The following is a 13,958-nucleotide window of genomic DNA, read 5'->3' on the forward strand; positions in this document are numbered from 1 at the left end:
TTTTGGGAGGAGCTGGAAAGAGCAGGAAAATCCCCCAGGAATTCTGAATCCACTTAAATCTGGCACTCCTCATTCCCAAACTCCCCAAATTCCTCATTTCTGCAGGAAAATCCCCGTTCCCAAGAGAGAAAAAAGCGGATTTCAGAAAAGGCAGCGGGCGCTGATTCCCGGCACTCTGGGGGGTTGAAAGGATTTGGGATTTTGGGAATATTTGGGAAGGATCCGAAGCCGCCACTTCCCACCAAGGGCTGGGCTCCAGCAATTCCAGCCCCAAAGTCGGGGATTTTCCAGGGTTTTCCCCCAAAACGGGAAGGGGAGGGCGGGAAAGGAAAATTGGGATGGGATTGGAGGGGAGGGGTGAAGGAAAAGCTGGGAGCGACCCCAAAAAAAATGGGAATTTGGGAGAAAAAGGGGAAATTTGGGCTGAGTTTGGAGGGACAGGAATGGCCAAGGAAAAGCTGGGATGTGAAAAATGTGAAAAAAAAGTAAAATTGGGATGAATTTTGAGGGAGAAAGAGGATGGAAGGGCTCCCAAACGAGGTGAAAAAGTGGGAATTTGGGATAAAAAAATTGAAATTGGGATGGATTTTGAGGGCCAGGAGTGATGGGAGGAAAATTGGGATGAGTCTAAAAATCGGGAATTCGGGACAAACCCGGCCCTGACGCTTTTGCCGTCGATTTAACGGAGCCCAGCCCTTCCCAGCAGGAATTTTGGGGGAAAATCCTCCAAAACCCCTCCTGGAACAGCAGAAAAACACATTTAGGGAAGGGAAGGCGGCAGAGGGAATTCCCTGGAATTCTGCCAATCCAGGGAAAAAAAAAAACCCCGGGAATGACAAAAAACCACAAAAAAGCTCAAAAAAAAAGCTACCTCAGGTGTGATTACCTCAGCTATGGAATATTCTGATTTTTTTGGGTTGTTTTCACTTTATTTTGGGGTTTTTTGGGGGCTTTTCGCTGATATTTTATATAAGAGGTGCTAACGGGGAAGATTTTATTTTTTTAATGAAAAAGAGAAAAAAAAAGATAATTTTTTTGGAATTTTTTTATGGAAGAATCCGGGCGTTCCGGGGAGAACGCCGGGAGTTCTGGACCTAGTGGAAAAGATGGCAGCAGCTTCCTTCGTTTGGAGATTTTTAATCTTTTTATGGAATTTTTGTGCCCTTTCCCAGCTGAGGAATTTCAGCTCTCAGGCATCGTCGCTCTCCAAAAAAAAAAAATCCGGGAAAATTCCAAATTTGGTTTTCCCAGTGGGAAAAACTTGAATTTTTTTTCTTTTTTTTTTTTTTAATTAATTTTAATTTTTTTTTCCGGGAATTTCAAGGGGTAAAACCCGAACCCGAACCCGGCGCTGGCTGAAAGGATTTTCCCAATCGGATTCAGCCAAATCTGAGGATTTTTTGGGAATTTTTCCACTCCTGGGCAGCGTTTTCTATGCAAAGTGGGGTTAAAAAAGGGTTTTTTGTGCTGGTTTTATTTTCACACTCTCCGAAGCCATAAAGAGATTTTTTTCTATATTTGATAGGAAATTCCTAAAGATCCCAGAATCCCAAGGCGATCCCGACCTTCCTGGAATTCCAGGGGTTGGTCTCGATCCATCTTCTCCACTATGGTGCTGTGAAATTTAAAATAAAAAAAGTAAAAATCAAAAAAAAAAAAAAAAAACCACAAAAAAAATTTATTTTAAAAGAGATTTTTTTTTTTGCCTCCGTTTTACCGAGGGAAAAAAAAAAAAATTAAAGGAAGACATTAATTAAAGAAAATGAATTAAGGACGTTAATTAAAAAAAATGATTTTTAAAAAAAGGGAAGATAATTTTTAAAAATGAAAAATAATTTTAAAAAGGAAAAAAATAATCTAGAAAAAAAAGGAAAAAAGTAATTTTAAAAACGGAAAATCTATTTAAAAAAAGGAAAAAATAATTTTTAAAAAAGTAAAAAAAAGCTTAAAAATATTAAAAATCATTTTAAAAAATGGAGGAGGAGGGAGAGAAGTTAATTAATGAATTCCTTCATTAAGTGGGAGCTGATTTTTATTCCCTACAAACGCACAGGGAGGAGGGAGAGGAGAATTCCTGAGCCGGGCACGGGCAGGGATCGGCCTCTCCCTGCCCCAAAACCTCCACAGGGTGATTGTTCCTGGTGAAATCCCTTATTCGTCGTGACAAAATCCCTTTTTTCTTGATGAAATCCAGTTTTAGGGTCAAATCCCAATTTTCCTTGGTAAAACCCCAATTTTCCTGGGTAAAATCCCAATTTTCCTGGGTAAAACCCCAATTATCCTGGGTAAAATCCCAATTTTCTTGGTAAAACCCAATTTTCCTTGGTAAAACCCCAATTTTCCTTGGTAAAATCCCAATTTTCCCGGGTAAAACCCCAATTTTCCTGGGTAAAATCCCAATTTTCTTGGTAAAACCCCAATTTTCCTTGGTAAAATCCCAATTTTCCTGGGTAAAACCCCAATTTTCCTGGGTAAAATCCCTTTTTTTTTTGGCACAATCCCGTTTTTCCCATTGCTTTGGCCCTGCAGGAAAATCCAATTTTTGGGTGAAACATTCAACAAAAAATATCCCAGAATAATCCCAAGGAGCCAATTTTGGTGCTGTTCCCCCCAGTCCCATCATCCACGACTTCCCCATCCCAAATATTTGGGATTGGGGATGTGGGATCCCCCTCTTGGCGGGGGGAGCGCTGAGTTTTTATTCCCAAAAACTTTGGGGTGAAAGGAGGCGGATTCGGGCTCGGCAGCTCCCGTGCCCCGGGGGCCTTTTCCCGCTTTTCCTTGGAATTTTTGCCAGGAAAAGACGCTTTGGAATACTAAAAACCGGGAACAGCCGTTCCCAAATCCCAGCTCTGGGATCTCTGGGAAGATCTGCCCCAAAATCCCCCAAATTCCGGGAATCTTTGGTGCTTTTCCCATTCCCGGGGCCGGTCGGAATTCCAGGGGGAATTCCTGGCGGGAAATTTCATTTATATCCAAGAGAGAAGGAAGAGAGCTCGGAGCATCTCCTGCTTTTCTCTGGAAAAAGCTGGAAAATTGGGAAAAGCAGGAAAATGGGAATGAGATGGATCCAGACTGGAATGGAAAAATGAGGAAAATTCCCAAAAAACCAGCAGGAAAATGGGAATGAGACGGATCCAGACTGGAATGGAAAATCCAGGGAAAATTCCCCAAAAAAACAGCAGGAAAATGGGAATGAGACGGATCCAGACGGGAATGGAAAATCCAGGGAAAATTCCCCAAAAACCAGCAGGAAAATGGGAATGAGATGGATCCAGACTGGAATGGAAAATCCAGGGAAAATTCCCAAAAAACAGCAGGAAAATGGGAATGAGACGGATCCAGACGGGAATGGAAAATCCAGGGAAAATTCCCCAAAAACCAGCAGGAAAATGGGAATGAGATGGATCCAGACTGGAATGGAAAATCCAGGGAAAATTCCCAAAAAACAGCAGGAAAATGGGAATGAGATGGATCCAGACGGGAATGGAAAATCCAGGGAAAACTCCCAGCCCCACAGGACTCCTCCATCTGCTCCCTCGGCGCCAAGGAATTCGGGGAAAAGCGGAATTTTGGAGAATTGTGGAGTTCTTTTTTCCCCTTTATTTTGGATTTATCTCCTCGGCTCGTTCCCAATTCCATTTTTCCTGTCTCCGTTTGTTGTGTCCGACGGAATCTCGGGATCCCGGGAAATCCCTGGCTCGGGAGGGAGGGCACGGACGGATCCAGCACCCCGGGAGCTTTTCCCGGGATTTTGGCCAGGTTTCCGTTCTGGATCCGCTCCGGGAACGGCGGTGCCGGAGCTTGCTCGGATTTTTCCACGCGGATCAACCTCGGAATGGTTCGGAAAAGCCAATCCGTGCTGGAATTCCCTTGGGAATTCCCACAGGGAGGAGAACCCCATGCCCTAACCCGGCTTTTCTCCGTGCTTTATTTGGATTTTTCCCACTTTTTCTGGCGGATGAGATCCCGGATCCATCCCGAGGCTCTTCCCTCCTGGATTTTATCCTGGTTTTTTTTTGGGAAGCACTTCCAGCTGGGATCACACACCTGGAACTACCTCAGAGCCGCCGGGATCTTCCCGCTGGAGGCGGAATTTTGGGATGGCTCCGAGGAGGAGGAGCCGTGGGGAAGGCTCTGGAACATTCCAGGAGGGCGGCGGGCTGGGAGAATTCCCAAAAATTCCCTGGAAAAGTCTCCAGTGCCTGCCCGATCCCGGCTCTTTATCCACAAACCGGAATTCCCAGTTTTTTGTGGAAGAGGAATTCCCAGGACCTCTTGGGCAGGACATTCCACCAAAATCTTGGGATGAGATGGGAGGAAAATCATGGGATGAGCCGGGCTGGGATGTTCTGCTGGATTTTGGGAATGCTCTGCTGGATTTTGGGAATGCTCTGCTGGATTTTGGGAATGCTCTGCTGGATTTTGGGAATGCTCTGCTGGATTTTGGGAATGTTCTGCTGGATTTCGGGAATGCTCTGCTGGATTTCGGGAATGCTCTGCTGGATTTTGGGAATGCTCTGCTGGATGCCAGCGGGTTTGGGAAGTTCTCCTGGATTGGGAGGATTTTGGGATGCTCCAGCGTGGAGGATTTTTGGGATGGATTCCTGGATCCCGGCTTTGGGATGGCTTTTGGGATCCCGGGAGTGGGATGGATTTTTGGGATCCCGGGAGTGGGATGGATTCCTGGATCCCAGCCTTGGGATGGCTTTTGGGATCCTGGGAATGGGATGGATTTTTGGGATCCCAGCACTGGGATGGCGTCGGATCCCGGGAGTGGGATGGATTCCTAGATCCCGGCTTTGGGATGGTTTTTGGGATCCTGGGAATGGGATGGATTCCTGGATCCCGGCCTTGGGATGGTTTTTGGGATCCCGGGAATGGGATGATTTTTGTGGGGGGGAATTTTCAGGGCGGGAAGAGCTGATCCCAAGCAGGAAACACCTCCTCGCTCAGGCTGATCCCGGGAATTCCATGGGATCAACCAGACCCAGGGCGGGAACTCATCCTCAGGAATCCACGAGTGGATCCCATCGGCTCCTCGGAGCATCCGGCTTCACCCGGATCCAGAATTCCACGGAATTCCGGGAGGAAATCCAGCCTCAGCCCACGACCCTGCTGCTCCAGATCTGGGATCAGGGAAATCTCGGGAAACGGCAGAGGAGCAGGAGACGATTCCGAGAGTCTGGAACGCGCAGCGCCCGCGGAGCCGGGAACGAGCCTGGGAATGATCCTGGAATGATTCCGGGAATGATCCTGGAATGATCCAGGAATGATCCCGGGAATGATCTTGGAATGATCCAGGAATGATCCCGGGAATGATCCTGGGAATGATCCAGGAGCGATCCTGGAAAATCCCAGGACATATCCTGGAATGATCCCAGGAACAATCCCAGGAATGATCCCAGGAATGATCCCAGGAATGATCCAGGAATGATCCCAGGAATGATCCAGGAATGATCCCAGGAATGATCCCAGGAATGATCCAGGAATGATCCCAGGAACAATCCCAGGAATGATCCCAGGAATGATCCAGGAATGATCCCAGGAATGATCCAGGAACGATCCAGGAATGATCCCAGGAATGATCCCAGGAATGATCCAGGAATGATCCAGGAATGATCCAGGAATGATCCCAGGAACGATCCAGGAATGATCCAGGAACGATCCCAGGAACGATCCTGGAATGATCCAGGAATGATCCCAGGAATGATCCCAGGAACGATCCCAGGAATGATCCAGGAACGATCCCAGGAACGATCCCAGGAATGATCCAGGAACGATCCCAGGAATGATCCAGGAATGATCCAGGAATGATCCAGGAATGATCCAGGAATGATCCCAGGAATGATCCAGGAATGATCCCAGGAATGATCCCAGGAACAATCCCAGGAATGATCCAGGAATGATCCCAGGAACAATCCCAGGAATGATCCCAGGAACGATCCAGGAATGATCCAGGAATGATCCAGGAATGATCCCAGGAATGATCCCAGGAATGATCCAGGAACAATCCCAGGAATGATCCAGGAATGATCCTGGAATGATCCCAGGAATGATCCCAGGAATGATCCCAGGAACGATCCAGGAATGATCCTGGAATGATCCCAGGAATGATCCAGGAACGATCCCAGGAATGATCCAGGAATGATCCAGGAATGATCCCAGGAACAATCCCAGGAATGATCCCAGGAACAATCCCAGGAATGATCCAGGAACAATCCCAGGAATGATCCAGGAATGATCCAGGAATGATCCCAGGAATGATCCAGGAATGATCCCAGGAATGATCCAGGAATGATCCAGGAACGATCCCAGGAATGATCCAGGAATGATCCAGGAATGATCCAGGAACAATCCCAGGAATGATCCAGGAATGATCCAGGAACAATCCCAGGAATGATCCAGGAATGATCCAGGAACGATCCCAGGAATGATCCCAGGAATGATCCCAGGAATGATCCCAGGAATGATCCAGGAACAATCCCAGGAATGATCCAGGAATGATCCAGGAACGATCCCAGGAATGATCCAGGAATGATCCAGGAATGATCCAGGAACAATCCCAGGAATGATCCAGGAATGATCCAGGAATGATCCCAGGAATGATCCAGGAACAATCCCAGGAATGATCCAGGAATGATCCAGGAACGATCCCAGGAATGATCCAGGAATGATCCAGGAATGATCCCAGGAACGATCCCAGGAATGATCCAGGAACGATCCCAGGAATGATCCCAGGAATGATCCAGGAACGATCCAGGAACGATCCAGGAATGATCCCAGGAACAATCCCAGGAACAATCCCAGGAATGATCCCAGGAATGATCCAGGAATGATCCCAGGAACAATCCCAGGAACAATCCCAGGAATGATCCTGGAACAATCCCAGGAACGATCCCAGGAATCCCATCCACAGCCAACCCCGATTTTTTATCTACCTCTTAGCCATAGGTGACTCTAGGTAGGGGCGACTCCCCGGGCGTAGTTTTAGGGAGAAAAGGAAAATTAAATTTAAAAAGTTTAAAAAAAAAATTAAAAGTTTTAAAAAAATGAGAAAAAATAAAAATTTACACTTTTTCCAAAGAAAACGTTCTTTAAAAAAAATAGGATTAAAAGAAAATAGGATTAAAAAATAGGATTTCTGGGATTGCTTTCCTTCAAGGAAAGCGATTTTTGAGTCCTCGGAAGCTCCAGACCTCACCAGCCCCAGATTCGGGCTGTGACTGATTTTATTTTTAATTTTATTTTATTTTATTTTATTTTATTTTTTAATTTTTGTTTTTAATGCTTGATTTTCCTTTTTTTTTGTTGTTGTTTTCCTTGGATTTTTCCTCCTTCCCTCCCGCCCCTGCAGCCTCCCCACAGGGCTGGGGGAATCCACGTGGATAATTTGGTTTTTTTCCTATTTTTCCAATGGTTTTGGGTTTTTTTGGGGTGCTGGCAGCAGGGGGGGGAGGGGATGGAGCTGAATTTTGGGAGCACCCAAAGGTGCTGCTTTTCCCAGGAAATTTCAGGCTCTTTAGGTACAAATGGTGGGTTTTGGGATGTTGTTTTGCCTCTTTTTTGAGTTGTTTTCTCCTGTTTTCCCCTCTTCCCTCTCCCGTTCCACGTCCTTCCCTTGTCCTGGGATTCGGGGTGGATGTGGGCTCCAGGCTTGTCCAGGGACGAGGGTTTTCATTATTTTTTAAATTTTTTTTGGCCACAAATCGCTTTATTTCCACTGTTTCGCTGTGAAAAATAAAAGAGCAAAAACAGAGAAAGAAGCAAAAAAAAAATCAAAGTGTTTGTGTGGATTTGTGGGATTGGGGAGGGAAAAAGGGGAAAATTGAGGGGGAAATTAAGAGGGAAGAAAAAATAAAGGGGAAAATTGAAATTAAAAGGGAGAAAACAGAGGGGAAATAGGAAAAGAAATGGGAAAATTAAATGGGAAAATTAAATGGGAAATGGGGAGGAAAAAAATAAAGGCAAGAGGAAAAAACTTCGAAAAATGGAAAATGGGAAGAAATAAGGGGGAAGGAAGAAAAGGGAATAGAGGATAAATAGGAAAATAAATAAGAACTAGAGGAGAAAAATGAATAAAAAGAGGAAAATGGAGGGGAAATAGAGAAATTAAGGGGAAAGCAGAGAGCAGAGGGAAAATCAGTGGGGAAAGTTAAAGGAGAAAGACAAAATTAAATAAAGGGAAATTGAGAGGGGGAAATAAAGGTAAACAAATAAAATAGGGAAATAAGGGGAAATAGAATGGGAAAATGAGAAACAAATGGAAAATACAGAAAGAAAGGGGGAATTGAGGAAAAACAGAAGAATAAATGGAAAATGGAGTGGAAAATAAATAAAGTGGGGAATAGAGGAAAACAGAGAAAGAAAAGGAGATAAATAAGGCAAAACCCCCGAGGAATAAAGGCAGAAATAAGCAAAAAATCGAAAAATTAGTAGAAAAAATTAAAAAATTCAAGTGGAAATGAGCGTGCTGGGCACGAGGTGCTGGCGGGGGAGCTGGGGGCTGCCGCAGCGGGTGGAGGGGCGGCGGTGGCGGGGTTGGAGGCGGTTTTGAGGCGGAATTCCCGCAATTCCCGCAGTTCCCGCAGTTCCCGGAGTTCCCGGGATTCCTGCCCGGGACTATTTCCCGCGGGCGGAGGGATAGGGAGGGCGCGCGGCGCCTCCCGGTACACCCAGCGGTCCCATGGTGTAATGGTTAGCACTCTGGACTTTGAATCCAGCGATCCGAGTTCAAATCTCGGTGGGACCTCGTGTTTCTTTTTGCCTGCCGCCGCCGCCTCGGGGCCGAGGAGGGGAGCGGAAAGGACCGGAGGAGGGTGAGAGGCCAGGGGAGCCCCACCGGGAGAGCCGGGCCCGCACCGGCGCCCGCCGCGCTCCATTTTGTACGTGGGCGCCCGCGCTTCATGGCGCAGGCGCGGGCGAAAGGCGGCTGATGGAAGCCGGAGGGCACTCTCCGTGTTGCACGGCTGATTGGCTGAGCAGGATGTCACTCTGACAATCCCGTATTTCTATTGGCTGGCCACGCGTTTCGCCCCGCCTTCCACCGGCAAGGCCCGGAGCCCTCCGGGGAGACTCGAAGTCTCCGTTTGTCATCGCTGATTGGCTGTTCAGTCTGTCACTCTCAAAATCTCTTTTTTTTTATTGGCTGAGAGCGCTCTTTGCACCGCCTCCTGCTTCCGCAATCCGTATTCCCCGGGGGGGTTTTCGCTCTCCATTCCCCATCGCTGATTGGCTATATCTTCTGTCACTCTGGCAATATCGCGTGTCTATTGGCTGCGACCTTCCTTTGTACCGCCTCCCACCTCCCCAATTCCCCGGGAGCGGGTTGTTCCCCACCGCTGATTGGCTGAGTGGATGTCACTCTGCGAATCCCGCGTTGCTATTGGCTGGGAGCGCAGTTTGGCCCGCCTCCCCCTCAGCAGCCCGCCCGGCGCCCTCATGGCGGGTTCGAGCCCTCACGACGCTGCGCGTCCCCTCGGGCCCTGCCCTGCGGCGCTGAGGGGCCGGCATTGTCCCGAATCCCCTCCGAGGCGGCTTAGCCCGCTCTGACGCACGTTCCCAGCCGTGTAACGTCGATTAACGGGTCAATCCCCTCCGGCCGCCGCCCGGTTATCGTCCCGGATTAGGGGCAGCTCAGGCCCCGGAGGAGCCGATCGCCTCAAGGCCAAGAATACATTATTTTTAATTTTTTTTAACCTAAATAGCCTGAAATTGTCTTGGAGCAGTGGCCAGGAGAAAAGCAGCACCTTTAGGTGCGCCCCGAATTAATTATGGAGCATCTCACATCCAGTTCCATCACCCCCCACAAAAAAACCCCCACCAATTCCATCCAAAAAAATGAGAATTTGCCAAAAAAATTCCCTAGCAGAACCACCAAAAACTCCACTGAAAAACAAGATTCAGCCCACTGTGTACCCGTGTTTTAAAGGCAAAAAATAAAAAAGTATTGGAGCATTACAAGAATAATGTCAGTCAGCTCTTGGGACCGAGGTCTGCAGCTGTGGCAAATAAAATCCACTTTGGAGCGAAAATAAAGCCCATAAATTCTACATTTGCAGAGTATTTCCTGCAAGAACCAGAGGCCGTGGCAGTGCTGGCGGGTTTATTGAGCGTCTGCGAGAAAGAACAGAACCAGCTGGATTTTGGGGTGCTTTGGGGTGGTTTTGGGGCCAGGCAGCGCAGGGAGGGGGTGCTGGCTGCAGGGGGGCTCCCTGCTTGAGGAAAATCCGCTTTTTCTGTCTTCTCCTCCCGTTTTTGGGGTGTCAGGAGGGATTTCCTTGGGATTTAACCGGGCTGGGAGAACAGGAGGAGTGGGAGAGGGAGAGCGCCCCGAGGGACTCCGAAATTCAAATTATTGCTGCCTCTCGTTTGGGGCCGACGGTCTTGGGGCAGTTTTGGGAGAGTTTTCCCCGAGATGAAATGGGAAATAATCCTGGGGACGGATTTTTAAAAAAAGCAAAACGGCTCCAAACAGCAAACCCACCGCACTGCCCCCGGGAGCTCGGGGGTTTTCCTGTCAAGCAGGGGATCCCGTTTATCCCGAAAAGCCGAAAGGGAGCAGCAGCCCCGCAGCCCTGCGTGCTCGGGGTGGCTCCGGGGGACTCCACGCTGATTTTCCAGGGGTTTTCCCGAAGGAGAAGCCAGAGCTGGCGGAGCTCTGGTGGCATCCCCTCCGTGCCAGCTGGAATCCCCCGGGAAGCAGCTCTGGGGTCTTTGGGATTCGGGGCAGAGCTGCGATCCCGGGAGCCGCAGCTCGCTGTCCCCCCACCCCCCCGCAGCCCGGGCTGCTGAAAATGCAGAAGTTTTGCTTTTTTTGCTCGTGGGAAACCAAAGCTCAGCTGCGGCGGGGGTGGGGCTTTGGGGTTGGTTGGGATTTTTTTTCGTTTTTTTTGTTTTGCTGTGTTCATGCTTTTTTCCGTTCTTCTCTCTCTGCTCCCGCTGCCCTGTCGCTGCGCTGGGTTGGGTCCTGGCTGGAGGGGCAGCGGGGCCTGCCCGCGGTCGGGGGCTCAGCTGATGGTGCAGCCCCCCTTCTCCTTGAAGGGGTTCTTGTCCTCGGGCACGCCCTTGAGCAGCGGGTCCTCGCCCGCCATGGACTCGATGTACTCCTTGATCTCCTTGCCCGTCTTGGAGACCTGCCCGGGGCGAGACGGGACACTGCGGGGGGAGCTGCAGCCGGGATCCAAAACGGGGATCCAAAACGGGGATCCAAAACGGGGATCCAAAACGGGGATCCAAAACAGGATCTGCACTGGGGATCCAAAACAGGGATCCAAAACGGGGATCCAAAACAGGATCTGCACCAGGGATCCAAAACAGGATCTGCACTGGGGATCCAAAACGGGGATCCAAAACGGGGATCCAAAACAGGGATCCAAAACGGGATCTGCACCGGGATCTACAGCGGGGAATGCCCAGGGGGGATCTGCACTGGGATCTGCACCAGGGGATGGCCAGGGGGGGATCTGCACCGAGATCTGCTCTGGGATCTGCCCCAGGGATTTACAACAGGGATCTACAAGGGGGATCTGCACTGGGGGGATCTGCACCAGGGATCTGCCTGGGTGTCCCTAAACCACCCCTGGGGCATCCCAAATAATCCCTGGGGCATCCCAAAATCACCCCTAGGGTGTCTCAGAGCATCCCAGAGGTTTGGAGGCACTGTGGGTGCTTTGGGGGCACTGTGGGTGCTCCCGCCTGGCTTTGGGGCACTGTGGGTGCTCCTGCCTGGCTTTGGGGGTGGATTTCGGGCCCTGGTGTTCTTTTCCCCCCCTGAGGAAGGCCAGCCCCCCTCGGGTGGCAGTGCTGCCCTGGGTGCAGTGAGGAACTCACCATCTGCCTCTCGTTCTTCACCTCCTTCTTCAGCTGGTCCAGCTCCATCTTCAGCAGCTCCTTCTCGGTCATGTCCTGAGCCATGGTGCCCTGGAACTGAGGCACGGCTGGTTGGTGGCATTTCTGCTGTGTGCCAGCAGGACCGTGACCCGCCGCTGTCCCTGCCCCTGCCTGGGAGCACCCCCAGCTTTCCGAAGGAATTAAACCCATTCCAGCTTTCCTAAGGAATTAAACCCATTCCAGCTTTCCTCTCCTCCAGCTTTCACAGCCCGGCTCCTCCATCGCCCCGAACTCCGTTGTTTGCACTCCCCGAAGGTTTTGGGATCATGGAGGTTGGGGAAACCCCACTCTTTTTCCCAAAAACCCCCATGGCACGCGTGCCCCGTGCCCCTCTCCGTGCCCACACCTCCCTGGGGACACCGCCAGCCCCGGGGGCTCCCAAAACCAGGGGGAAACAACTCCAGGTGCCCAGACTGCCCCGGAGGAGCGGAGGCACTCACCTGGGGGCCGGGGGCCGGCCCTGGGTGCGCCGGGGCGCTCAGAGCCCCATGGGGGGCAGAGCAGAGGAGCAGAGGAGCAGAGGAGCAGAGGAGCAGAGGAGCAGAGGCTGCTGCGGCCCCGGGCTCTGCCGCAGCAGATGTCCTCGCCCCTGAGCTGATAATGGACTCAGCACCTAAGCCGGTCAGGTGTTGGGAATTAGCCCCAAAGCCCGGCCTAATCGGGCCGGGCTGGGCGGGGCAGGGGGGGTGGGTGGGGTCCGGCCGGGGCACCCCCGGGGCACCCCCAGAGCCTGCCGGGCACCGGGCCCGGAGTGAGCGATCCTGCCCGGAGCGGCGGGAGTGACCCGGAGTGACCCTGGGAGTGACCCGGAGTGACCCTGGAGTGACCTTGGGAGTGATTGCTGGGAGTGACCACTGAGAATGACCCCAGAGTGACCCCAGAGTGGCCTTGGGAGTGACCCCTGAGAGTGACCCCGGAGTGACCACTGAGAATGACCCTGGAGTGACCCTGGAGTGACCCTGGGAGTGACCACTGAGAATGACCCCAGCGGTGAACCTGAGAGTGACCCCAGAGTGACCACCAGGAGTGACCCCAGAGTGACCCTGGAGTGACCCTGGGAGTGACCACTGAGAATGACCTCTGGGAGCGACCCTGAGATTGATCCCAGGAGTGACCCCTAGGAACGACCCCTGGCAGTGACACTGAGAGTGACCCCGGGAGTGACCCCTGGAAGTGACCCCGGGAGTGACCCCAGGAGTGACCCCGGGAGTGACCCCGGGGCTGACCCTGGGAGTGACCCCGGCGCTGACCCTGGGGGTCCCGGGGCAGCTCCCCCGGCCCGGGAGGGGAGCCGGGGTTGGCTCGGTGCCGGTGCCGGTGCCGGTGCCGGTGCCGGTGCCGGTGCCGGTGCCGGGCCGTGAGCAGCGGCACCGCAGGAAATCCATCATCGTTTCCATCACCGTTTCCCTCGGGAGGGCTCAGGAAGGGCCGGGACAGAGCCCGGGAGCCGCGGGGGAGCGCCGGGAGCTGGAGCAGAGGCTGCGGGGCTTTCCGAGCAGCGGGAATTTCCTGCGGGGATGTGACAGGCCCTGGCCAAGGACGCGCTGTCCCCGCTGTCCCCGCTGTCCCCAGCCGGGGCCGGGCACTCGGGGCTCGTCCCGCCGTGCCCTGCCAGCTCCGGGCGGGCCCCGGCCCCGGGAGCATCCCGGCATCCCGGAGCGCTCCCGGCCGTGCAGCCCAGGGCGGGCTGGGGGCAGCCCAGGGCGGCCGGAGCTCCCTGGGCTCCGGGACGGGCCGGGCCTGGCTCGGGCCAGCCCGGGAGGGGGCGTGGGCACAGGGGCGGAGATGGGGGTCGGCGGGGTGTTAGGGTCGGGATCCTTCTGGGGTCGGGATCCTTTTGCGGTCAGGATGATTTTAGGGTCAGGATCCTTCTGGGGTCAGGATCCTTCTGGGGTCAGGATCCTTCTGGGATTGGAATCCTTCTGGGGTCAGGATTCTTTTGGGGTCGGGATCCTTCTGGGTTTGAGATCGTTTTGGGGTCGGGATCCTTTTGGGGTCAGGATCCTTTTGGGGGTTGGGATGATTTTAGGGTTAGGACCCTTCTGGGGTCGGGACCTTTTTGGGGT

At 52.0% G+C, this 13,958-nt stretch overlaps 1 protein-coding gene and 1 non-coding gene across 2 annotated transcripts; one reads left to right on the top strand and one right to left on the bottom strand.

Moving 5' to 3' along the window:
- Positions 1-8,680: 8,680 nt before the first annotated feature.
- Positions 8,681-8,752, top strand: TRNAQ-UUG (transfer RNA glutamine (anticodon UUG)). Its single transcript has one exon. It is a non-coding gene; the product is annotated as a tRNA-Gln (tRNA).
- Positions 8,753-9,569: 817 nt separating this feature from the next.
- On the bottom strand, positions 9,570-12,480 carry GNGT2 (G protein subunit gamma transducin 2). The gene is made up of 3 exons (XM_064399927.1): positions 12,333-12,480; positions 11,833-11,928; positions 9,570-11,135 (listed from the first exon to the last, which is right to left on the bottom strand). The coding sequence occupies exons 2-3, from the start codon at positions 11,914-11,916 to the stop codon at positions 11,010-11,012; spliced, it is 210 nt and encodes a 69-aa protein (XP_064255997.1). The 5' UTR covers positions 11,917-11,928; positions 12,333-12,480; the 3' UTR covers positions 9,570-11,009.
- Positions 12,481-13,958: the final 1,478 nt, after the last annotated feature.

This window comes from Passer domesticus, chromosome 27 (assembly GCF_036417665.1).
Source record: "Passer domesticus isolate bPasDom1 chromosome 27, bPasDom1.hap1, whole genome shotgun sequence".
NCBI lineage: Eukaryota > Metazoa > Chordata > Aves > Passeriformes > Passeridae > Passer > Passer domesticus.

Coding starts and splice junctions, on each gene's coding strand:
- GNGT2 (XM_064399927.1), bottom strand. CDS start 11,916: ATGGCTCAGGACATGACCGAGAAGGAGCTGCTGAAGATGGAGCTGGAC. Junction 11,136..11,832: donor TGAAGAACGAGAGGCAGATG/GTGAGTTCCTCA, acceptor CGCCCCGGGCAG/GTCTCCAAGACGGGCAAGGA.